The following is a 26,485-nucleotide window of genomic DNA, read 5'->3' as shown; positions in this document are numbered from 1 at the left end:
CTAAGCTATGATGTTACGTGTATATCTAATCTGAAGAATAATGAAAGACTAATAATACAATTAGGTACTTTGTAAGTATAAAAGGATTTCAGTTATCAAGCAGATAAAGTCACTTTATTCATTTTTAGTCATACAAACAAGGGCTCAAAACAAGTATCAGCGCACTGGGATACAAACAAAAATTTCCCACATTAAATATTAGATTTGCAATCGTTCTGATAATTTTTATAGACACGCAATTCATATTTTCTTCATATAATAGGTGCACATTTTATTTTTCCTTTTTCTTACTCTGTTCCTCTTCCTTCCGTTTCTCCAAATAACACCGAAGAATGTTGTTTAGCTGCTGCTCACACTGGCTTACATGTTGTAATCCATTTTCCCATCCTAAAAGCAGCAATAAACAGGAACAATTACATTTCCCTTTACAGCATCCATCATGTAATTAGTCTGTGGGGATGCAAACATCCATTTCCCCAAGCCTATCAAATGGCTATAATATTTCTACTCTGAAAATTGTCTTCTTCAGAGTTCAACCACTAATGAGATGCTTCCTTTGATGTCAACCAAGCAGGTAAATAAAATAATTGCTCTTTTGCCACCTATTCTTGCAGTGATCTCTTGCTTTAGAGACCGAGCGCTCCCTTTGTGGTATCTGCTCAGGTAAGGCCCTAACACCCTCCAAAAGGGAGCCTCAGTGGGTGCTGGGGAGTCGGACTCAGCCCAAGTTTATTGAATGTACTTCAGAGATTTGGACACTATCCCATCTCTCGCTTCTCTAGTTCAAAGAAAATCACCAGGGAAGAATTCATGATGAGATGTAACTAATGCTTTGAGATACAAACTGTCCCATTCCAAAGGGGACTAATTCAAGTGCCAATGAAGGGAGAAACGGTGACACCTCTTTCCAAAGGATGCGGACCACAGAGAGGAAGGAGATACACAGAACTAAGGGGCTGTTGAGGCATTTTAAACACCTTCATGCAAAGGGTGGAGACAGGCACTGTAAGGTTTTTTGGTTTGGTTTTTTTTTTAAGCAGGATTAATTAGCTTTCAAATATGTAAATACCCAATTGCAGTAAACGTCATAGCAAATATGTGGAAACTGTAAAAAACTGATTTTCAGAAACTGTATTGCCCTCTGTGGTCCAATAAAACAAACATGTCTATTCACAAGCCAGTGACCTGTAAACAAAGCAATTGGGAATGACTTGGTAGAGTTAGCTGATCTCCAATAGCATAGTTTTTTTTCTAGCAGCTCAAAATTTACCTTCCCAAACCAATGAGCCCCTAGTTGCAGAAAGACGCTATGCATTTTTCTTCCCCTTATTTAAGTCCTATCTATTCAGAAATACTGCTGTGTAGACAAATTTATTTGTAACTTGTTTCTGCCTGGGTCTACTACGTAAAAACAAACTGGGAAAGGACAAGAAACACAGTAATGGGTTTCAACTCTCCTTACCAGCGTGCTCTTTGTGGGGCTGATGGCATCAAAAGAAGAAAAAGAAGTCCCATTACTGGATAACAAATCCCCTTCAAGTATAAAAAGTTTGCAGATACAACTGCAAACATGCAACTTGCACGCTTGCAAATACTTGCATTTTCCTGCAATATACTATATTTTATGTGTCATATAGTGGTTTTTATGTGTAATATAGTGTTTTATACAGTATGCATACTATATACTTTATATAGTCTACTATATGTACACTATTATATATGAAGTGTATTATACATAGTTTAATTAAAGAAGATGAGCTGCATGGTTTCAAAAATACAGGAGAAGAAAATATTACCTTTGCAGTGATGAATTACTCTTCCCCACAGTCTGTTCCTACTTAAACAGGCCAGATTTCCAACAATCAACAAATGCCTCTTTGCTCTCGTTAGTGCAACGTTCATTCTCTTTTCCGAGTCTATGAACCCAATTTGTCTTGTTCTTACACACGACAAAACAATGATCTCCTTCTCAGCTCCTTGGAATGCATCTACAGTGGACACCTGGACAGCTTTAATTTCAAAAGCCTCGGAGTGTACGCCACTAAGCAAATTCTGAATCTGTAGACAAATGAATATGGATGGTGATGAGTTATGCTACTCGCAGTCACTTGTCTTGAGCAAACGCACTCAAGTCTGAGTCTACACGAGATGCGAACTAAGAAACTAGAGAGCGCAATGGCAGTAAAACCTCGGCTAATCACAGGAAAACGCTACGCGGTGAACCTGTATTTGACAAAACACTGGTGCATTCAGCGTGGCAACAACCAGTGCTTTCCCTTACTAATCCCAGCAGCCCATGTCATGCCTTGGATGACTGGGTGAGGTACCACTCCAACCCTGCTAAGCACATGCCTCTCTTACCTGTCCTCGTCACACATACCAGTTTGTAACAGCCCCTAATTCATTTATGAAAACTATGCAGTATTTAATTTGCCAATTTTCTGAGTGTGCATGTGGAAGGAAAACAAACGGAAAGGGTTTTTTTAATCATATATTTGAATTAATAATCTTAGAGAAAAAAATATGTATTTTTAAATAAGATAAATTAGGGTGAACTCTAGTTTACCTATCCAGCATTTGCTTCTCACTTCTAGTTGACTCTTGCTAGTTGAAATAGAGCCTATGTTTAGAATAAACAAATACATCCAAGACAGCTGTTTTATTGATGATGCATTATACAAACCTTACACATCTGTGATTTATAAAGAGTAATCACACCAATTGCAGATCCGTCTATCCCACTTGCAATCAGAGACTGGATGAGCTTGACTGTAAAATGAACTTCTGCCACGTTATAAAAGCTGTTGTCTCTTTCCATCTGCAAATAGGGAAGAAGATTTCCAATTTAGCTCTCACAAACAGCAGAATGCAAAAAGAAATAGAATGGAGGAAAAACGACAATATTCACTTTTTATATTAGAAATGTTTAAAAACTTACTTGTTCTACCCCATTAACACTATAAAAACATAGCGTTGGAAGCCAATCCAATAAAGGACTTCTATCTTTCTCGGAAACACCATCTATCAGATTTCCTTCATAGAACAGCTCATTGGCTATGGCACTAATAGCAGGGTGACATCGGTACTGCGTCCGAAGAAGTATTGTTTTATGTCCCTAAAGAATTATGATATAGAAAGTGTGACTGGGAAAAAGAATCACTGAATATTTTGCAATGCCAGCTAGGTCCAACAAGAAATAAGTGGAACAATTCCTGCAGTTAGCTGGCTTAACCTTCATACGTTCACTTCAACAAAAGTTAGAACAAATACTGTAGCCCCTGATTCTTCTACCTGGATTGAAAAGTGCACAAAAAGATCACAAGGCAGAATCTGTCATTGTTTTTCAACCCGTTCTTGTTTTACATTTGTTATGCTTACAAATTTCCATGCACTGCAAAAATAACATTTACGGAGAAACGCAATAGAATGGAATCAGCTGAATTAAAGAACAGGCTGAAACACTGATGCTCTGACATCTAAACCCGAACTCTTTTAGTGACTTCAGCAGACCTACAATTTCACCCTCCATCTTCTCTCAAGATGTGGTTAGTAGTACATACCATTAAGCAGAGCCGGTCAAAGAGAGTCTGCTCCAATCCCTTTTCATGAACACTCTCAGACCCTTGAATAGTTGGTGGTAACTGCTTAGGGTCTCCAACAAGGACTAGCTTTTCACACTGAAACCTAAACAAGAATGTTAAAAAATAAGAACAAAAAGTTCTAAAAAGGATGTCAAACTATTCATAACGAAAGCGTGTGCTGTGTTTATGTATCACAGATAGCTTTCCATGAGGCTCCCTTCTCCATCACCCTCTTTCCACAGTTAAAATAACATGGTAACTGAAGGAAGGCACCTAAGAGCAGGCCTCAATTTAAAGTTACTCTTCTTGCTTTCTAAGGTGAGACCTCGGAGTTCATGTTCTTAAAAAGACGTGCGAGTTTGGCAATTATTTGAGGTTGTGTCACTGCTAACTTAAAAAAGTTATTTCTCTGCTGAAACACAAAAGGAAGGCTGTACCTTGCAATAGGAAGGAGAGAAGCAGGTTCAGTCATCTGACTGCACTCATCCAGCATCACTACAGGAAACCTAAGGGTATTCAGACAAGGGAAGGGGCAGGCAGCGCAGGTCACTCCAACCACTTTTACCTTTGTTATTAGTGTGGGCAAAATGGGTAGACAAAGAGTTAAGATCATTTAACAGTTAATCTCTGTGCAGTACATAACTATGGCTTCGGCAGTGGAATACACCTAAATTAATTTTTAGCCGTTCTACTGCATGCTGCGTCATACTCACTGGGTCTCAAAGAATTATGTTTTAACTTCCAGTAAAAGGCACTGTGCATGCACGGAGATGGATCCAAGGTTACCATTTCTTATGCTTGGGGTGTTTATACGTTAGAATCGTTCACAGATTCATCTATTTTAAGACCAGATCTGGTCTGGTACAGAGAGGGTTCAGATTACACAGTCCTCCAAAACCACCTGAGCCCCCAGCAGCAAAAGTGGCAGCAGTGAGCACAAGAAACAAATTGCTCAGATCTGCTTTGTTACAATTGCTCTACAACAAGCTGGGAGAACAGGCAAATAACTGGAAAGACCAGAAATTGAGACTATTTTTCTACAGGAAGTAGTAATCTTAAAAGGTAATACGTTGATGAAAAGTTACTTAACATACATTTGAAATCTTCTTGGCAGTCAATACTCAACTCTAGGATAGGTTTAGCTCAGTCCTTACCTTTTACCTTTATAACGATATAAATTTTAGTTTCAAGGTGACAGCGCAGACTAGCTGTGCTCAGAAATTTTTCTCTCCCCACCTCGTAAACTAGATGGGTAATATTAAATCAGATTGCAGTAAAGTTCAAAAAGAGTTTCTGTCTCATAAAATATCACTAAACGGGAACTGCAAGTTCAACTCGGAGAAATCATACACAGGTAAGACGCTAAGCTCTGCCTGTGGAATCAAACCTGTCCTCGTCCTGACATTAATTTTATTTTTCAAAACTGGGAGCTTGGCAGGTGTGAGGGGGGATTCCCAGTTGCCATTTGCTGGGCCTTGTGGATAAGACATAGCAAATCCCCACTTTCCCATCCCGTCACTTTGACTGTACCTGTTGCAGTATAGTTTTATTGGTCCCCAGTTTATGTTGCTCAATGCTCTTCCTTACATATATTTTTTCAACTGGAGTTAAATCTTCTTTCATGAGAGCAAGCAGCTCTTTTAACTGCTCATTTTCATTTCCTGAGCCAGCATGTAAACTTCAAAAAGATTTTATAACATGCATTACAACCATTGAAAATAACAGTGCTTTCAGTGTTCAGTGAACACCCAGTATAGAAAAATAACCATACTTTACACGTAACAGTACTTTACAACAATGTACTAACCTATCCCGCATCCAGCTGAGAAAGACTAGTATAATACCTGTTTTAAAACAGACCTTTATCCCACCAGCTCAGACCCTACCACCCCAACCAGAGACATACGTGTAGTAAATGCCTTCTCCAAGTACACAGCTGATGTCAGAGTGGAGTAGAACCGAGGAGAAGTTTTTCATTCTCATGCCATTTTATACCAGTATGCTACTGACACCAAGGCATGGAAATTTAATCTTTATTCATCTTGAACTTTACTTTGTTCTCTCAAATTGTGTTGAGAGTACTATGTAGATTGCTTACTTTTAAGGAGTTAAAGGACAAACCCCAGAACACTGTAGCAAAGATAACTTGGGTAAGTGGTACAGAATTCACCAGTTGTTACCATTAATTCTCTGAACATTAAATTTATGATTACTTCCTCCTAGTTCTTATCACTACAGCAGTATATACCTATTTCAAGTCTGTCTGTTTTGCTTTTCTTTTCTTCCCTGTGTAAACTCCCAAATCTGTAACTGCCATTATTTTGTTCTCCTCTACTACTTCCCATTTAAAAGCATTAGCTCTATTCAGCAACAAATGACATTCCCAAATCGAGGTAAAATTTCTCCCCCATGCTGGGGTGGGGGGAACCCTGAGATAGGCATATTACAATCACACTTTGAATTACCTCAAAATAGTAATTTTACAGCATGCGTACTACCATGAATCTCAGAATCACTTCAGATTGCTCAAAGATTAAGACTCTTACCTATGGGGAAGAATTGCTTTGGTGATTTTCCTAATACTTCCCACTCTGATAAAATCCTCAAATCCGAGATCAAGTAGACTTCAAAGAAAAAGAGATGATACACATTACAGAAACGTAAAAAAGAAATTATGAAAAATTTGAAAGTGGTTCTAAAAAGGCTAACAAACACATCAGAACACTGAAGAACACTAACTTCTGCGATTAACCAGATGAAGTAACTCGAGCCACAATTCAAGTAAAGCAACATAAATTACCTCATCATGATTTGTCTCAAAAATGCGTAATGCCTTTATGATTCTCCTCTGATAAACAGTCTTCCACTTGGACTTTCCATTCCTTCCTTTATCCTTCCAAACCATGAGTTTTATTTCATGTTAGCTTCATGCTGAAGCTCCCCAAATCTGACTCTCTCTGCCTCTCCCTCTCTTGCCATCCCTCCTTCCCCTACCGCTACTTCCTAAAGATTCCTGAGCAATACTGCTTTCTGTGATGATGGATTTTAAGAGTAAATTTGATGAGAGTAGAGCCCAATATTAGTCTTGTGGAAATTCGCGCACCTAGTCTTACAGCATATGCATGCTGTGCAAAGGAGCAAGGGTAAAATTAAAGCCCGCGTGTGACACCTTCCTGGGAAAGAATGCAATCTTTTTGAAGTGTTATACTGGAAATATCAACACAATTATCTGTACCATCTAAGTGCATTATTGTTTTTGGAACAATAGTCTGTAAAAATCTCAGTAACCTACCCCAGCAGTATCCTGTCAACGGCAACGTTAGTGGAAGAAGCAATCAGAAGTTTCCATGGAGCTGGCCTTGGACCCTCCGTAGCTTCACTGCTTTCAAAGAGCTGTACTAGGAACAAGATCACAACAGACAGCAGATAGCTCTTTCCAGCTCCAAAAACACCTGGTGTTTTGGAAGAAAAAGCCAAAGTTACAAGTGACAATTTTCTAGAAAGTACAGTTTTAATCAATTGTTATAACTGAAGTTTAGCTTATGAAAGATTATGCTGTGATTCCTGTAAAAACATTGCATGTGCTCGCTCCAGCAGCTCTGAGTATCCAGGGGCAACCAGTTGCCTTACGCTTCGCATTTACTGCCTGCAATAAGTTTACAAAAAACCACAGAAGAGGAGAAGCTAAGGTGTTTTTCCTAAGTTTTCTGGTTGAATACACGTATTACTTGCTAAGGAGTCTCATCGGTACATTAAAATAATAGAAGTACAAGTATCTGCATGCACATCCCTCATACCATGTCCTCAGGTACAGAATAAGTAATTTGAGAGATGATTATTCTGCAATGACTAATAACTTCAAACTAGATTAACGTGCCTGACAGCCTAACAAAAGCTAAGGCAATTTAAGTCTAGCGGTATCCGTGCTAAAAGTGTCATTATTGTCAACGTATTTACTTTGACATGATCTGAAAACTTATGTTTATCGTAACTGCTTTTCAATACTGATTTAAAAAAAAAATCTTTGAACTAAGATGTTACTAGCCCTTTTGTACATGTTGAAAAGGGATAAAACAAAGATAGAAGAAAGTATAAAACAGCAAGAAATAATGTGTAATAGAAAAAATTTTATATGGCAATTTAGCAAAGCTGATACATGACAAAAAGTGTTTTTAATATGAAAAGAAATAAGCAGAAGACACTAAATAACTCTGATTTTGTCTATCGATCTTGCTAGCAAAGAACTCTGTACTTATGTAAAATCCTCCAAAAGGCAGAATGCAAATTCAAGGATCAAAAGCTCTGTTGCTGATAGAATGGATGTTACAAAGTCAAGGTCATTATCAGAGGGGCCTCAGGCAAGAAATGAATTTTCAGGAAATGCATGAAGTAGGTGAGGACAGCAGCGTTACAGAAGAGTTTAAAAGGATATTCCATACAGAGAGGCAGTTTATTCAAGCTCATCTTTTGCGCTACATTTAAAATAAGTCAACATTTACCTAGACATAAGAATCTCCCTTTAAATCTGCCCGGAATTGTAAATATATGATTAAGGGAACAAGTCTGCTGTTTCATCACTGAGAGAATTTAGGGATATTGCACTAATGCTGGCGTTACATATTAATTAGCATTTTTGCAAAGATACAATAGCAGCAAATGTCACTCTTAATTGCTATGTACCACGTATGATTGTGATAGGGAAGGTCTGATGTTCTTCCACTGGTTTGATATTTTCACGTGAGGTCATCATCTGAGCTATCTGAATCAGCGATGTAGCTTGATCCGGGTTCAACGAGAACGTCTGGATCATCTTTTTAGCTAGTCCCATTGCCACTTCACTGCTGACAGGCCCGTACATCATTGTGCGTTTCAGACTGATGGCAGGTGGAATAAATTTTCTTTTGTTGACTCTATTAGTAGCATTTTCAGAAGCAAAATTCCTAAGAAAAATACGAAGGTCCAAAGTTGCGGAATAATACTGCATATGTATAATTTGTATCTCATGGTTCTGAGATTCTCACTCACCTGACATTGAAATGCTGAGGCTTTAGCAGCTGACATAATAACAAGTTGCTGCCCCCTGCACCCTGACATACACCTGGGCTGTATATTCCTGCCCCTTATTACTTCCCTGCGTGAAAGCCGGATCATATGAGACAGGCTTTTGAGTTTTATCATTCTTGCTGTATGTAAATGCTTTCAATCTGACTTACTCCAAGGCCGCAAGACTGACAGAATTAAGAGTGGCAGAAGAATGCAGTCGGAGGTAGCAGGGATTCATTTAATTACTTGTTTTATACAGAGAATCGTAAGCAGCCTTGGAAATATCCCTATATGCCTCCAGTTCTTCAAGAAAATATTTTATTTTTAGGTTTTGTGTCAAGTGACTCTAAAAATTGGGAAGGAAAAACAGTTCCCCTGAACCCCTGTGAAGCATATACCTTAACACAGATCAGTCAGCGACTGTTCTATCAGTCTAATGGTCATAATAATGCCCAATATTAATCTCTAGGTTGTAAAACGTGGTCTGCAGGTAAGTTTTAAGAAAAAAACCCTTGCAATCGAGTTAGAGTTAAGCAACTGATATATTTTCATTTCCACATAAATGAAAATTGCATTGTCAACAGTTCTTTCCTTGCACTGTTTTTCTGATTTTAGTTTTCCTCATCCACCTTTTAATAGGGCGAACTCAACAGTATTTTTGTTGGGGTTTTTTCTGTACCTATTGACATATTGTATGTTCACAGCATCACTGAAACAGTAACTTACATTTTTAGTAGATATGGTATTAGTGGTAACGTAGCTGGATTGAAGTGCTCCTCCATATTTCTTAACGATGTAAGCTCACCACTGGCATTACAAACCAGCAAGGCATGAACGAACACTGAAAAGGTCGCAGAAAAATAAATGGGGGGGGGGGGGGGGGGGGGGGAGGGAGAAATTAACCAAAATTTCAAATCAGCTAGATAGATGAATTACAAAATGCCAAAAGAGCAATTAGCCTCCTGTACCAGAAACCAAGTTAACCCAACTACCATGTCTGACTGAATATTATAGATGAGGAGACACCTATTAGCCCTTCTTTTCAACGTGCGTTATTTTGAAGTATTTGTGATCCCAACATTAGGAACTTTTTGGGAAGGAAGCTTAGATAAAAATCCTCACTTGTTTTAGAAACACTAGAGATATTTAGAAGGCTTTGGAGTTTAGGAGGTGAATTTTGTAAGCAAACTGCCTATATCACAATAGCTAAGCAGATGTTTTCTTCAAAAAGACAAGACAGGAACATAAGAACACCTCCAATGGGCCAGACTCAAGTTCCATCTACCCTATTTCCAAAGTGTACAAAAGTGGATGCCTGGGGGAGAGTATAAGAACAGAACGAGTATTCAATTATATTTTTCTGAATTCACTGCCAGTTTCCTAAGGTTCTGGGGCTCAGGGATTGCCTAAGTAACAGGTTTCTAATATGTTTAGTAACCCACATACCTCTATTTTGCTGTTGTTTATTACTGCCAACAACTAAACATTACTTAAAGCTTTATTTTCATACAACTTAGGGTTTTAGTTTAGTAATGGTTATAGAATTATGAAATAACCTGTATTTATGATCAGAAAGAAAGTTAGGACCAAAAACTTCCTAAGAAAAAAAAAAAGCCATGATTCAACAGCATTAAGGCTGAAAAGCTATATATTAACTCTTCCAGACCCTGACTGCTCGAGAGATGCAGTCCTGCAATTCACACTCAGGGAACAAACAAAACCAAACCTCCAATTGCATTTGAAGCCCATGATTTTGATAGCATGCATGCCCACAAAGAACTTGTGTGCCATTGTATTTTTTTTTTTAATGTATTTTTTAGTCTTCTGAATGTAATTCAAAACAGGAGTTTAACGTAGGCTCACTGAATTGTGCTTTGCAGGAACTTTCTCCCTAATGACTACACAGAAAGCCTAAAAAGACTGATTTGTTAACTTAAAACACTCAATTTACCCTTATAAGCTTAAGTGCTGTGAATAAAGCCTTTTGTGATCAAGCACACAATTTTCATATTGCATTAAAAAAAAGTAAGCAGAGATATATTATTACTAGGCTCCGGAACAACTACACAACACATTCTTTATCTCTTTCCTTTATAAAAAAAACCAAAACAAACCCAAAACTTTAGCTGAATTCAACAGCAAAAATAAGAAACTTTTGCATCATGTTTGGCAGCACATCTGTCATTTTTCTGTGACATCTACAGCAGACCCACACTGTTTCTCTCTGCAGTTAAGGCCCAGTAACCTTACTGTTTCCAAAACACTGATGACCAAATATTACAAAAATACCCCAATCAAAAATGTTAAAACCAAAAAGAAAGATGGCTGCAACTTAGTTAGGAACAGCTTGCTAAAGAAGAAAAAGGTCAGCAGTTCATTAAAAACCATCAGTGCTAGGTTTAGTAATATTTTCTTTTTAAAATACAATGATGAAAAGAACTAAAACTAGACAGATTTGTTTTGTCTGAATTTTGAAACACCCATTTTTTTAGTCATTCTAGACTGTAGCAACAAAGGCACAGAAAGGAACATCGGGACAGCCAAATCACAGATTTAATACATGGATTTTTATATAAATATAGACTTCCCATAGTGAGTTGTTTGGGGTTTCTGTTTGTTTGTTTTTCAAGGAGAGTAACAACATATTCCTGTTAGCTACACACTGACAGTCAATTTGCATTCTATATTGTATTATTTCCTACATTATTTATATTATCCTCATTTCTTCGTCACCCATTTAGAATTTCTTACCAGCTACTTTGCAAGTTTAATTGCGTTAAGTATTGTATTCAAATTCCATATTTAAAGATACAAGGAAAAAAAAAATACTGTGAATAAAATCATGTATGAGATTTGAGAAATTCTAATCTCATCCTTCATTGCTGGCCCGATTTTTCCCCCAGTAGCTGTTTCCCCCAATTCTGAATTATTTGGTGTAGAACTCACTATTTGATTGCCAGTTTGAGGGACAGTAGCCTTTGAGTGGTAGTAATTCTACTTCATTGTTGGAGGATGGTCCAAAGAAAGCACTACTTGCAATGAAAGCATCAAGGGGATCAAAGTTCAGAGTCTTTGAAACAACCCAAATATCATCTGTCAAAAAAATACAGAGTTCTCATAAGCTTCTTCTACTGCCATCTTTTAAAGAAAATGAAGCTGGACAAAATAGCTCAGCATTTACTATGCTGCAAATTAAACCACCGCTAATGTGAAAGTAGGAGGTATTAGAAAGTGCTAGATAAGTGTTAGTTCAGTTCTAAAAGAATGAATAAATAATCTGCAATTCTTCTAGTACTTAATGTCTGAAATTGATAGTAACTGTAAAGTTCTTTGCCGGTGCACCTAGCAGCGTTTGACTTTTGACAAATCTGAAGCATTATCAATTTTGAGAGTATTTGGAACGAATCACTGAAGTATACTACAAATCTACTTAACCACACTTTTGCCAATGAATAGCAAGTACTGAAATAAACGTACATGTTCTCTTCCCTTTCAAAACCAACACATACTGGAGCCTGCAAATGTTCTGGTTTATTTGGCAGACCTGATGAGACTGAAGCTCACTACCCTATTCCTATACCATATATTGCAGAGCACAGCAAGGGAGATGTCAAAGTTAGGAGCAATAACGGTGCATAGCTATTTGCCTGTAACAAAAATGATCAAAAATTATCATACACAAGTAAAAGTTTTGCCCATGCAGAGCTGCAGAATTTAAAGTTACAAAACCCTGATTTGTTAGAACGTTTCAGTCTGTACATAAAGCGTGCAGAGACAAACACGTTTGTTTTTCTGCCTGATTTCCTTTGTATCATTTTCAACAGCAAAGTGAACAAACTATGAAGATACAGGTATCAACTCAAAAATTACTGAAGTGAAATGAACTATTGAGGCTACCTGGATCAAATCGCTGAATGTCCTCCAACTTTGTGACATTTCACTACTTTAGAAGAGATACGCAACAACTACTGAAACACTAATTTTTACTTCAAGTTTTCCTTAAATATCATCTATTTGAACACTGGGCTTTCCTGAAATGTCACGATTCCCAGATTTAACGCACTCCAAACCCAAGGATGTGGAATTTCTATTTTTCTAAGGTAGTGGAACATTTACAAGCAAAGATGAATTAACGAGATACTTCGTTGCCCTTCTAGAATGAGAATTGAATTAGCAGGGTTGTCAGGAGTTTAAAAATAGGATTCATTTTTTCTCTTTAGATTACAAATTAAAAAAGGCACAACATGACACGGACAATTCTTCTGATGCTTAAGATTTGCTTACCTTTGCTATAGAGAGAATAATGCTCCTTTCTGCTTAGTTTGAGGTATAATTTGTTTTTGGAATCACCATCAAATCCGGCAGGTGTATTCTTAAATTTCTTGAACTTACTACATCGCTGTGTTTGAATTTCAAAGGCTTTCCTGTTAAGTTGTAATTTTAAGAAAAAGTATGTAAAGAACTGGCACATTTTGGATTCACCACCAAAAATAAGAAAGCTCCACCACAGATCGGACCAAATTATACATTGCAGATCTTGGTGGTTGTTCATCATCTTACATTCCTAAGTTTTAAATACATTTATCTTGACTGCAAAATACTTCTCTCATATTCAGCCGTAATTAAATTGTTCTCCCTACAGTTAAGCAGCACAGAATAGCCATTGATACAACTTCTAACATTAAAATTAGAATGACTGAGAGAATAAAACAAATTATCTTACGAAACATTAAATGAACAGTAATTTAGATGCAACAATGATAAGGGATTTCATTAAGCAATTGATCGAGTTGCTGGTAAGCAGTTTTGATTCCTGCTGAAGAGTGCTGACCTGAAATGCCATTGCTGTGAATATTATTCCTTCACTAATATGGCTGTTACATTTCTACACAGAACTGTAGCCTCTTTAAGCGTAGTTAGTGAAAGTGTCTTTTAAACGCTACTGAAATCCATGGCTACTTGAATATTTATAAATCCTGCAATTCACATAGCACTTGTGAGAAGCACATAGTGTTTCAGAATACCTCACCAAAAGCTGGCATCCCTCATAGAGAGAAATCTTTTGACTTCGGAGGTATGTCCCAATACTTTTTATATCGTGAAGCACTACACTAGGTCTGGATTTTATCTGTGCAGGGTTCACATCTTCTATCCACTTGAAAAACGAACACTGCTCAGCTTTTGGGGCACCACAGGTATAGAACAAACGACCCTAGGAAGGGAAGGGGGAGGAAAAAAAAAAAAAAGACCATTAGCACATTAAAACAAACAAGCCAAAAAAAATGTAAAGCAATGGACCAGTACTCCCTGCTATAGAAATAATCAGATAAACTCCTGTGTTTTCACTGTCTTTGGCTGAAAAACACAAGTGTGTTCCCAGCACTCTCAGCTTCTGAAGCCAGTGTGTGTAATCATACCTGGCAGAAATCCCCTATAAACTAGAAAATTATAAATTCAGGTCCTTCTCTCTACATATATAAAGCTGTTTCTGTATGGAGAAAACTATTACATCAACAGTTCTGGACACTAGTGGATACCGCAACTGATCTTAAAAGCAATCTCTATAACGCATCACTTAAACCTGCAATCGTAAATCATACAGAATGGTCCTGTAATTGTTCACGCAATAGGGTCTATACGCAAAACACCCAAAACTATAAACAAACAAGGAATAAGCAGCACCTTGTTTTGACCGTCTTTTTTAACCATAACAAGCTTAGCAGGATGCATGTGATTGCAGAGTGGAACGCAGCTTTCTTTGCTCTCACTTTGCCCATCTTTCAATGAAGTGTAAAATGATATATCCACTTTTGAAAGAGCATTGTGTAATCTTTGCGACAACTCAAATAGCATTATGTTTAATTGCTCTTGACATAGAAAGGAGAATAAAAGAATAATTAGTACAGCCTTAAAACGGTTACACAAGTACACAACATTCAAACAAATAGATTTTCATTTGAAACTTTCAATCCCAAATCTAAATCAAAATCAGAGTCCTAAAAGAAACCATTTGACCTGCAAAATTCCCATATTGCACATGCAATTAAGTTGTTCTAACTGTCTTACTTTCGTTCAAATCACATTTTATATGACTCCAAATGATCCAAACACTAAAGAACTGTAAAAAACAAACAAAAAGCTTAGCTAGGAACCTAAAGACTGGTAAACAGGCAACAAGGTTATGTAGTTGAACAGAAGCGTATTGGTCTTTTGGTTTGTCTTTGCAATTTTGGGTATAGACTGAATAGATTTCAGTATATATATCCAAACCCAAATGCACACTGTTGTTCCAATAGATGATGTTGATGATCTCTCTCTCCCTCTCATCCTACTTTGTGAAGCTTCAGAAACACACTGTTTAAAAACGACAGCATTTTACATAGCACAGTGTTAGACGTACCTGTCAGAGCAGCTTTAAAAATCTGTTTGTAGTGAACGTGAGACTGAAATACAGTTGGTATGGAAATCTTTCTTTTAGGAAGAGTAGCATGTTTTACTTTATCCACATTAGGAAAAGACAACTCAGAAATCGTTATGTCCTAAAAAACAGAAAAATAAACTGTTAAAACTTGCAAAAGCTTGAATGAGACAAAATTTGATAAATAGCTACTGTACAGATATGCCAAAACCTATCCATTTTCATCTCTTTTTCGTTTTCTGCTTTTATATATTGTGCTTTCATTAATAAGTACAAGCAAATAGAAAAAAAATCAGGGCCTCATTCTGCAACATGGAGACTGTCAATGAAGAATCAGTTTTCTAAAAGCAAAATACAAATCCCCTTCAGCACAAATGTTTGCAGACTTGGTTAACTGTAAGTACAGGAGCATGTATTCAATAGGACTGCCAACAGGAGTAAAATTAAGTACACCTGGAGGTACAGCAGAGAGCTTGGACTGCCATTTAGGATGCACCATGAAGTTAAAATGTGCCCCTTGACAAAGAGCCTGCATTTATAACAACACAGATAATACCTTCAAAGGCTTTAGAGTATAAATTTTGTAATTCAGAATCATGTTTTCAGCCCTAGACATAGGGAAGGAGCACACAAACCCCATTTTTAACACCATTTCTGCACAGAAATAAATCCATCAGATGAAACTATAGCAAAGGTAGTACAAGGCTAGGGAAAGAAGAATCAGACTAGAGAGCTTTGTGGAAAGCGTGCGTACCACAAGGTATCCCTGTGCCTGCATCCCAGCTAGTCCTGAGGAGCTTCTTCCATCTACCTACGCTGCAGTGGGCATCATCATAACTCTCTTCAGAAGCTTTTTAAAATCCAATATATATGGATTTTTTAATAGATGTATATATATATGTAAACACACACCATGTGTATACCAGTGTGTATATGAAATATACTAGTTATTTCCACACTTCTATTTCACATGAATATTTTACTGTACAAACAGTTTTAAAGAACTAGAGAACAAAGCAGACTAAGTTTTCATCATGAAAAAAAAAAAGGAAAAATCTAACATTTTCATTAACTCTCAAACACAGCCGTTTGACAACTTTTAAAACTTGCCTTGTGGTTGGTTTGTTTTTTTTCCCCAATTTACTCCATTTGTTTAAGACAGGCTACTGGTCACAAACAGCTGTGCTAATTTTTTAGGTGCTTACTCAATGCCAAAACTTACTTTTCCACAATTACAACTGAAGAAATTTAAAGTATTTTGAAATCAGAGACTGCTTTGAAGCAAGTGTTCATTAAAACGATGCTGATTTCACAATTAAGAAAACCGCCTCTTGAAAACACGTTCTTACCAATTGTCGATGACAAAACAGCCCAACAGCTTTTATTTCATCTTCCTGCCATCAACATTCAGATTAAAAATCTAATCTGGCACCATGTGCGCCAAGGAATTACCTTTACAAAGGATTAATCACATTACTTAAAAAAACACATTAGCAGCTGCTGTTCTGTAGCCCAGACTCTTTTGTGTTACTACATATGTAGAAACATTTCATCCAATCATACTGATAATATCTTGCAGGAAATCAGGTAAATGCAGTTACTTTGTCCAGAAAAATGTGTTTCTGTCACTTCTAACTGTATTTGCTTGAACAGTTACACACCTGGCCGTCTCCTGTTACAGTGTGGCAGCTCAGATGACTTAACACCTTTTGTGTTGCTTCGGCCAAAGGTGTCTGACTTAAGTGCAGAGAAAGTAACTTCCGCTCTGAAATCAAATCTTGGTTGCTGCTATTTGCCCAGCATTTACCAAGCATGCTTTTTGCTGTCAGTAGAGGGGCAGAGCCGGGAGCACTTTTATTCGCAGCACTGCTCTCTCCTGTGTCACCCAGCGGCATTCCAAGGACGTTCTCAGCACAGATGTCATCAGTCACTTCCCTGTCATCGCTGTTTTGAGTTATCAAGTCACACCGAGCACTGTTTTGATATTTTAGCCACTTGCTTTGTCTACATTGTGAAGTCACATTAGGGAACACTGGTTGTACAGATTCCCTTTGTCCGTCTTCCGTATACTCTCCAAACACAGAGGTTTCATAATTTCTATCCTCAGGGCCAAAAGCACTAATAGGAAATACCGCTGACTTGTTGCGTAAATTGACTACTGAAGAGCCGAAAGATTGCTGGACCTCCTCGCTGTCAGTCGGACAAACCGCGTCAGGAATCTTCTCAGTGGCAGGAAGAGTGACAAATGGACTTCGTGGTTTAACTGGGGGTTTGAATCTTGAGAGGTTGAATTCTTCTGGATAGCTGGATTTCTCCTGTGCTGTAGCACAAATACATCTTACAAGCAACTTGTAGCACTTACGGATGGCACGTTAACTTCAGATGTACAAAAAACTAAGATAAGGAAAGAATTCCAAGTTCTTCCTTTTACGTCTTGTCTTCTAACTGGCAAGCTCTTTGCATCATGCCTGTGCAGTACCACGCTAAATTTCCATATGACGTGAGTGATTTCAACTGTGATTCTTTTCATACTGAAATCCCTATATTCAGAACGCATTTCTGTAGGCACTCTACTTGTATAAAAGAAAATGTTAGGTAGAAATTATTTAAACATTATTGTGTTTGGAGGTCATTAATCTGATAACTCTTGGTAGGTCAGTAATAGCTGCCAACTGGAAAACAAAGAGCTTAACATTTGCTCCTTTTCCCACAAAGATCACCCACAAAACTGTGTAAATTAATATTAACCAATGAAGATAAATAGGCTTCTAGTACCACAAGCATCCTTTTGCGTAGATTCACTATCAATAACAAATGAGTCATTGATAGGTGTCAGCCAGAAGTTGGTCAGAGGACAGCTGAATATGGAAAAAAACTAAAAGCAGGCAAATAAATTAAAACATTCGTATGAATTAGAAGCTTAGCTTACAGCCTTTTTTTCCCCCAAACTAGAAGCTGATTTTTCTTCATAAAATTAAATCACTCTTCTGAAGTCTCTTTCACGAGAATATAATTGGGGGGGGCATGGAATTCAAGGCTAATTCAGTTGATTTGGAAAACAATGTTTAAAATAGTGCTTTGAAAAAAGTAACACACCCCACTATGAAAAAAGCGTGACAAACACAAATCCAACTCTGTAGTTACCCAGACATATCTCAGCACCCAGGGTAACTGCCTTTTACAGGGCAACTCACTGTGCTTCAAAAATCCTCAAAGATCTTTAGCAAAAAAAAAAATCCTCAAAGATTTTTTAGCAAAAATATTGTAAAGTGCAATTATAAACTATAATTTCTTACTGAAAAAAATCTCTGAAAGTTCTGGTTCACTTGGCAAGGTCCTGTGTATCAGGGGCTCCTGGATGTCTCCAATAGTTTCCTTGCTTCCTGAAGCTGGAGAAATTGTAGAGTCTGGATCAAGTGAGGATGTCAGTTCTACTGATGAAATCTACAGATGAAGAATTAACACATCAAGTGAATGACCAGAAAAAAAACTTGATTATAGCTCTTTTGTCACTATTCTCTCCCTCATCATTCTAAACAACTGAAATGTCTCTCAGAGTTGAGGTAAAAGTTTCAAAAATAAGAAATTGCTACCACGAACACACAGGAAATAAAGCCAAAAAGAGCTAGAGGAGGTGGTCAGTTCACACCTTGTCAGGTTCCCATGAAGTCCCCTGCATTTGTCTCAAATCAGAATGTGAAGGTGAGCTTGACATTGTCCGTGGTGGAACTTCAGAATACAGATTCAATGCCAATGCTAGGAAAAATATGCGAAGGACAGAAGTCACGCAGAATAATTGTTCTGAGTCCAATTGCTGCCATTTTACTTTTACTTTCACTTACGGGACTGATCTATTCTTGACTCTCTAATAATGTTAGACTTCTCTGGAAAATTCTCTTCTCTGATAAAGTTCATATTATCCTCATGAAGACTTCTTGAACATGGAGACTTTACGAAAAATGTATAAGCAAAGACTTGTTAGAAGTTAAACTGTTTATCCTCTATATAAATATTATCTTTGTGTGAATCTTATTTTTAAATATCTTATTTCTAAATCTTATTTCTAGATATAATTCTTCAGTACCTCTAGCCCATTCGGGAAGTAAAAAATGAAACACCACTTTTCTTCCATTATTTAACTACTGAAATATATACTGCATGAGAAAAAAATATTTTATTTCATGTTGCATGCCATGTTTCTTTGCATCCAGGAGGAACAGAATTATAATCCAAGAAAGCAAGATTTAGCCCTTGCTTTGGAACTCTCTAACAATTATATAGCAAATTTCAAATCCAGTTGAGGTGAATATTATACTGCTAACACCAGGAAACAATCATTATAAAAGCCCTCTGCCACTTTTCTCTAGAAGAAATCTCTGTTTAATATCACACATTATGACCATGTACATTTTTCAAAGTGAAACTGAGCAGAGGAAAAAACAAGTTACATCTTGCAAATGCATACTCCTGTGACAAAGGTGAGTAAAAATAATTGTCTAACTGCAAAGTTCTAACCACAAAGCACTACGTTCAGTTCTTAGTGATTTTGATATGACCGTAGTATTCTAAAAATGAACTCTCTTTTATCCTACATTTACAGGATTCTTTCTTGCACTAAGGTTAGTAAGAATAATTTTGAAAAAATTGTTTTACCTGTCTGAAGTCAGAAAGGCTGTAATTGCTTGAAAACAGGGGTGACAAAAATCTCTCAGCTGCAAACTCCATATTATCTGGGTACTGCTGCCATCCTAGCTGTGAGCAGGGAGCTCTCAACATTACCTCACTAGCTGCTGATCCCTTTACTTGGTGCCCTTGAAATGCAACAGGCTACGCAATATATTGGAATTCTCATTAATGGAAAATAAGTACTGTTCTGGAACTATCTACAGTCAAGAAAGGTACTTTTCGTACGTACAACGGCAATAATCTATTGGAAACTGCAGAAGAGAAAAAAACATCTATGCTTTTCTCTTTCTTTCTCTCGCACTCCTGCAACTCAGCAGCAATAAAGTCTTTGCACAAATCTCTGTCAACAGAAAATTGATATTCTGATGTAGTATGTTTCGTCTTCTTTTTGTATTGTAAAATTTGAGTTTAAAACTCTCAATGGAAAACTTCCCACAGACAAATGTACTAAAAAAAGTGATGAGATGTACTAAAAAAGTGATGAGAAGCCCATTATGAGACTGATTAAATATTTATTAGGACTTATTGTAATTTATTGCAAATAGGAAACCATTGAATTGAAATTTAAGAAACACTATTCATTATACTTCAGTTCCACAGAAACTGTACCTTTGGTTGGCAGCCAGATGTCCTAGGGTCTCTTTGGGCCGCTGCTCTTGGTAGAAGACATGCCTCTGTTTTGTGTAATAAATTGTCCACACAGTTGGGCTGCATATAAAAGTATCAAAAGCTAATTAGTCTAACAATTTAATAATGATTTAAAGTGAAAAGTTAAGCTAAGAAATCTCTTGTATTTATACAAGAGAAAGCATTTTAAATTACAGCCTTTTTATTTGGAAGCCAGAACAATCCATGATAGGATAAGAAACTATGTTTGCTTTTCAAACGGGACAGGGAAAAGAAGAATTTCATCTAAAATCTTTCTTTCACTTTGGACGGATTGGAAGAAAAAGACTATTAATAGCATTGGACAAAAACATCAATGTGAAGCATCAAGCACAAACAGATTTACCAGCATATTTCAACACAAGTGCTAAAATTCCTAGGAAAACCATGCATTCAAAAAGATAGTGAAAGAAAAGAAAAAATAGATGGTAGAAGAAGATGGTGTAGAGAAGGAGAAGTAGCAGACATACTAATGTGATATTAAATGTAACTAAATACTAGAATTTGCATTAAGTTTCTTGTCATACATTAGGCCTCCTGAACATTTATTAGCAACAGGGTCTGCAAGAGGACATCATCTGTTTCCTATCAGCTTCTTAGTCGATGCCTCTAAGCAATTTCTAGCTCAACCTCCATGGTTTCATAAACCAAGAATTTTATTCAAGAAGCCTGGTGGAAAATGGCTTTATCTTGTATAGATATACGTAGTCAAAAATTGGTTACCATAAGGCCAGAAGAATCAAAGTATGAACATGAAGATGCCTGTATACTTTCTGAGTAAGGCATTTCTGTAAACTGTTTTATAGCTACAAGAGATGGAAAAGCATAGTAAGTTACAGTTATAGTATTCTTTTTACATGAAAACATCTGAATATTTACTGGGCTTGCAAACCTTACCCATGCAAATAATTGCACAGTTTGGATTTAACTAAACTAAAGCAAACAAAGACACAGACTTGGAGCCCGCATCGTTGCTTTAAATGCTAAAAATTGCATGAGGGAACTGTCATAACACATCATTCCAAAAGTATGATTTCTGAATATGAATTGTGCAGCAGGAGAGATAAAAGTACATAAGTCAAATCAGTACAGTCATACAGAATTCACTTTAAAATAGAAGCTGACCTAACCTTCATCTTTCACAAGGGGTTCAAATATCTCTTTAGAAGTCTCTGGTTCATATAATATGCTATTATTTTCCTCCATCTTTTGTAAGCTTTCTAATGCTGTGCTATGTTGAGCCAAAGCTCTTAGAAGAGCGATATTGTTTACCAAATCAGGGAGATCTGATGAATTTTCAGCCACTGCTGTGCATTTCAGGCAATCCATTCCTATTCTTTCACCTTTGCGGGCTTCACGAAAGGCATTTAAACTCTCTACGCTTTCAAACTCAGTTTCACCTATTGCTGTTTCCCCTGGAGATGAATGGCCTTTTCCTAAAGGATGGATAGAGCTTCTGGAAAGGAGAGTATCTTCCTTATGTGAAATGCCAAATACCTTTCGATGGTCTTCTGCAATATATTGGAATGAGCCATAGCTAGGATCTGATTTTTGTGGCAAAGCCAGCAAAGGACTACCTGGCTTAATGTCATCACTCTTGGTACCCCAGAAGTGTTCTACATCAACATCTGGGGATTTCATGCATCCAAGCTGTATAACATCTTCTTTGGTCTTTTTGTCCATTGCAGAAATTGTTCTGCTGGTAGAAATACATGAAATACTTTCAGTTTTCTCAAACATACTGGTTTTAGGGTGAGGTTCATTAACATTTGTGTCACTAGGCAAAAGATCGGAGTGTTTGCTTGTTATCCATGACATGCCGTTAATTGTACGCGCTGCACAGCCACCAAGATCTTCGTTTGTGGCTTCAATACTTAATTGACTTTCATTAATCTCTTTTATGTTGTGTCCGTCACCCAAAAGTTCCACTTCAATTCTGGTCTGGTTTGCAGCGTCTTCTGCAGTTCTCCCTGTATCTCCGACGCTGCTGTCACAAACTTGAGACTGTATACTCTCAGTGCAGCCATTTCCATCGTTCTCTCTGTCAAACATTGAACATTTGGCTTCTTTGTTTTTACGGTGTGTCGTTACTTCGCAGCAAGAATGAAGTCTCAACGCACTATTTTGTGCTACATCTTCTCCCTTTAAGCAATCCGGACTTTGTGAAAGCACGTCTCCTTCAGTGAGCTTACTCACATCTCTTTCACACAGGTCTTCATTGTCTGTGTAGTTAAAATCAAAAGCCTCCATTAGATTAAAGTTAACCTCCATCACCTCTTCATCTGAACCACAGTCTTTGTCATGCGTACTTAATTCCTCCTTCACAATTCCAATTTCCGTCAACCTTACATCCACAGAGAGCTCCAGGTCACTGGACACTCTTTCTGAATTTTGGCTTGGCTGAAGCTCACTTTGCAACTTCACAGATGAATTCTCCTTAAGATCATTAGTCACTGAACGCTCCCTGTATCTGGAGAGATTTTTCCCAAAGGTGATTGGACATGCTGAACACGAAACATTGCCCGAGGATGGGACAAACTGACTGCCACTCATTCTACTTATGGTGGATTCAGGTAAGAAGCAACTATTTGTATTACAGGGATCTTGTAAATCTTGACTAAAATTATTTGCCTTTTTGTCACCTCTCTGTCCTGTGTCTTCTTCATCACAAGGTTGTTCAGCTGAATTTAGAAGCATTTCAACATTCCGTTCCTTTTTATCACTTACAGTTCCCTTCGTAAAAGGCAGGTGCTGAATATTTTGAATGAGTCTTTTGGCAGGCTTGCCTGAAAAAGCAGGTAGGGTTGTGCTTTTTTCGTTATATAAACTATCTGCGTTTTCTGATGCCTGAAACCTAGAAAGACATTCTGTGACTTCAGACGTTGTTTGCTCTCTGCAACCTTGTGTTGGTTTAGACTTCAGAAGAGCTATTATCTGTGCTGTGCTCCTGATGTTGTGTGACACTGCTGTCTGGCTGGCTGTCTGACTACTAGATTTGGCATGCCCAGTAATTAGAGGAGATTCTGGCTTCACAATGGACCGATCAGAGTCTTGCTTCTCTGTCTCCTCACATCTGTCAAGAAACGGAGCTGAAAGCAGTGAGGAGAGAGACATGTGTTCTCTACCATTATCTGTACACGCATCTTCACCAAACTCTGCAGATAGATTTGTTTCTGCATCCTTCTTGCAAATCGTAGAAAATAATGGAGAGGTAATATAAAACTTGGATGGTAAAGTACCCTGATACTGCTTAGATAAAGGCAATATCGTTGGTTTTTCTCCATCTTCCGTTGTTGATATTCTCTTTTCAACTTGGCGTGGCCCTTGGAAACCCTAGGAGAGAAATTTTAAATTAATTCTACTCAGAAATCAACTTCACATTTTTTAATCCAATGTTGAAAATAGGACACACTCCACAAAATATATTCTGATCAAGTAGCACATGACGATTCCACAGGTGTATGGAAATAATCTCAAGCCCTTGCGATTTTCACTTGCAGCCTTAGCCATAGTAATCCTGCTAAACCAAACAGATTTAGTAAACACTGGAAAAAATAGCTACCAGTAACACACTCTGGCTTACAGTTCCAAAAAAGCAGGAAGACATTATCTATATATTTACCGTTCGTTAAAAGATGTGCCCTTTGTGTTTTAAAATGCGTGTTAACATCGGACATAACTTTTGAAACAAAGACATACTGTAAACTTCCTTTTCAAGCCGACCGATAGATGTCTTGGAGGCAGGACACCGGGTTTTACACCATTTCTATCCACTGCTGGAGTTTCTGCTTTCCTTGGCTGATCTTCAAAAGATTTTTCATTCGCTTTTACTGCTTCAACTGTGATCAAATATCGTTCACTTTCTAAATTATCTCCAGCATTCACCTAGAAAAGAGAAAGCAGCAGTGCTATTTAAGAAACAATAACAGTCTTATAAATAAATAGTTTTAATACTTGTATGTAAAAATTTCAGACATTTACACCTAGTATATCACAGCTGCCATATAAATATTTAGATTAAAATAGACATATTCTAGAAAGCATTAGCATTTAGCTTCAAGTTACGCTTATTTAATATATCACTAATACACTGCTTTTACCCAAAAGGAATAAAATTTCATAAAAGCTCTGCATTAGTTCTGGAAAAACAATACGACTTATCAATAAATAGAAGCCGTTTTCGCTTTCCATTATTTGCATCGCAGCAGACTTTCATATCCAAAATAAGCAAAAGTACTACCTTAGGTACCAAACAAGAGTTTGAAATGCTTCCTGAAACACAAACCACAATCAGGCATAAAAATAAAAAAACCCTCCAAACAAAATATACCTGAGATTTTATAAAAATACTCTCCAAACATTGTCCTTTATCGTCAAACAAGATAGCCTGCAATGAAGAAAGAGAATTTTAAATAACTAATTTTATTTCACAGGTCAGCTAGATTGCCACTGACAGTCCAGCAGTAGCTGACGATATTAAATCCAAGGGTATTCAATCCGAGTTCTTCACCTTATTTCCGCCAGTTCTAATCCTCAGAATTCCATCTTGCCACGTTTTTGATTTTTTCATTTTTTGGTGAGTGTACAATACCTGTTATAAAGGTGTAAAATGTTGAAATAGTAATAAGTAAGAAAATGTTTAAATAATACAGCAGCTACAGTGTCTTTTAATTTATTTCTACGTAATTGTACACAGTGTTAAAAATCACTTACAGTAAATTCTTGAGAAGCCATTGCTTTGGCAAAAGTCATCCAACAGCTTATTTCACAAATATTCACATCTTCATACAGCCTGAGAGACAGGAAAAACCAGAGTTGTGAAGGAAATGTATTGACAAAAAAAAATAGATGTCAGATCACTTTGTTTTCCCATCCCTCAAAAGAAGAGAGCTAGATGCAAGACAATATCAAAACAGTGGGGTATAGCTGATGTGGGCATTGTAAAGAGAAACCTTGATAATAATCTAACAGAAAAACTACTGGTAAAAAAATGGCTTTTTTTACAGATGCCAACATATTTTCTTACTTTCAGGGGAATTCATTCATTTAAATGAATGGCTGGCAACTGTGAAAACTCCAGTGATCATACTGCAGTGATCATTCAGAATTAACAAATTATCCTAAACACATTTACTTGCAGCAAAAAAAAAAGTGGAGAAGCTATTAACAGAATAATTTTGTCGCAAGTTTATTGACTTGGTCTTGGTCATGCATGCTTAATTCATGTTAACGATAACTGACTCTCAAAACCAGTCACCCAGGAAGCCAAGCTTCTTTACATATGTAAAGTTAGATCACAACAACTTTTAAAATAGCCTTTGATGATGAGACCAGGAACAAATCATTAGAAAAGCAACTCATCTCCAGCTGTGACTTACTGCTGTGCATACCAGCTTATAATATTTGATCAGTACTACAATTTGCATCCGTGTTTGGAGGGCTGCACTTGCAACCATAGTTCAGTCCGTTAACAGCACTGCAAAGAAAACGATCACAAGAGACTAGGTAAGAGTGTCAGCTACTCTTATACTGCGGATTAGTGAGAAAGAGTCCATATTAAGAAGGGAGAGAGATTCACGCTGTTCCTTACGGCTGCCACCTTCTTGGCAGTCCCCGGCTGTTTAGTAAGGTGCGAAACCTTGGAAATGGACACCCTTAAAGAACACAGATTTATTCCTTTAGCTATTAAAACCAGCTGGATCAATGCGAACCCTTACTATAATTCAACACAGAATGCCGTGGGGAGAGGGATGAATAGGAGCACACATTCAGACACAGCTGCTAAATCCACTTTCTCCACGCAGGCGAGATAGGCCCGGGCAGCCCTTTTTAGCCCACTAGCCATAAGCATTTCCTTCAGTACCGCGGCCTTCACCCCAAGGCCGCCTCCGCGGGGGCTTCGCTGAGCCACAGCGACCACATCCCCGCGGCAGGGCGGGCCCCGCCGCAGAGGCTCGCCCCTCGGGGACGCCCGCCGCCCTTAGCCGCCCCCCGACCCGCGGGGGCTGTCACCCCGGCTGAGGGACCCACCTGTCCCGGACGGGCGCGCAGGACGATGGCGGCCGCGCTCCCTCCCCGCGTTCGAAACTTC

General features: G+C 37.7%; 1 protein-coding gene across 11 annotated transcripts; it reads right to left on the bottom strand.

Annotated features, from left to right (window-relative positions):
- ZGRF1 (zinc finger GRF-type containing 1) lies at positions 1-26,485 on the bottom strand. Of its 11 annotated transcripts, none has more exons than XM_072862949.1 (26): positions 26,425-26,485; positions 25,108-25,186; positions 24,905-24,985; positions 24,725-24,781; positions 24,094-24,279; positions 21,525-23,727; positions 21,118-21,200; positions 20,338-20,436; positions 18,339-18,486; positions 16,704-17,362; positions 15,025-15,163; positions 14,307-14,491; positions 13,649-13,836; positions 12,909-13,048; positions 11,571-11,717; positions 9,351-9,465; positions 8,262-8,521; positions 6,874-6,979; positions 6,128-6,205; positions 5,112-5,259; positions 4,019-4,146; positions 3,561-3,684; positions 2,939-3,115; positions 2,684-2,818; positions 1,797-2,058; positions 1-387 (listed from the first exon to the last, which is right to left on the bottom strand). In XM_072862949.1, the coding sequence occupies exons 2-26, from the start codon at positions 25,144-25,146 to the stop codon at positions 272-274; spliced, it is 6,003 nt and encodes a 2,000-aa protein (XP_072719050.1). In that variant the 5' UTR covers positions 25,147-25,186; positions 26,425-26,485; the 3' UTR covers positions 1-271. The 11 variants fall into 11 exon arrangements, 8 of the variants coding, with proteins under 8 accessions (XP_072719050.1, XP_072719049.1, XP_072719052.1 ...); XM_072862948.1 differs by having other exon boundaries at positions 3-387; positions 6,874-7,033; XM_072862953.1 differs by having other exon boundaries at positions 74-387; positions 6,874-7,033; positions 23,634-23,727.

Source organism: Ciconia boyciana, chromosome 5 (assembly GCF_034638445.1).
Source record: "Ciconia boyciana chromosome 5, ASM3463844v1, whole genome shotgun sequence".
Lineage (NCBI taxonomy): Eukaryota > Metazoa > Chordata > Aves > Ciconiiformes > Ciconiidae > Ciconia > Ciconia boyciana.
This window is presented reverse-complemented; position numbering and strand designations above follow the sequence as displayed.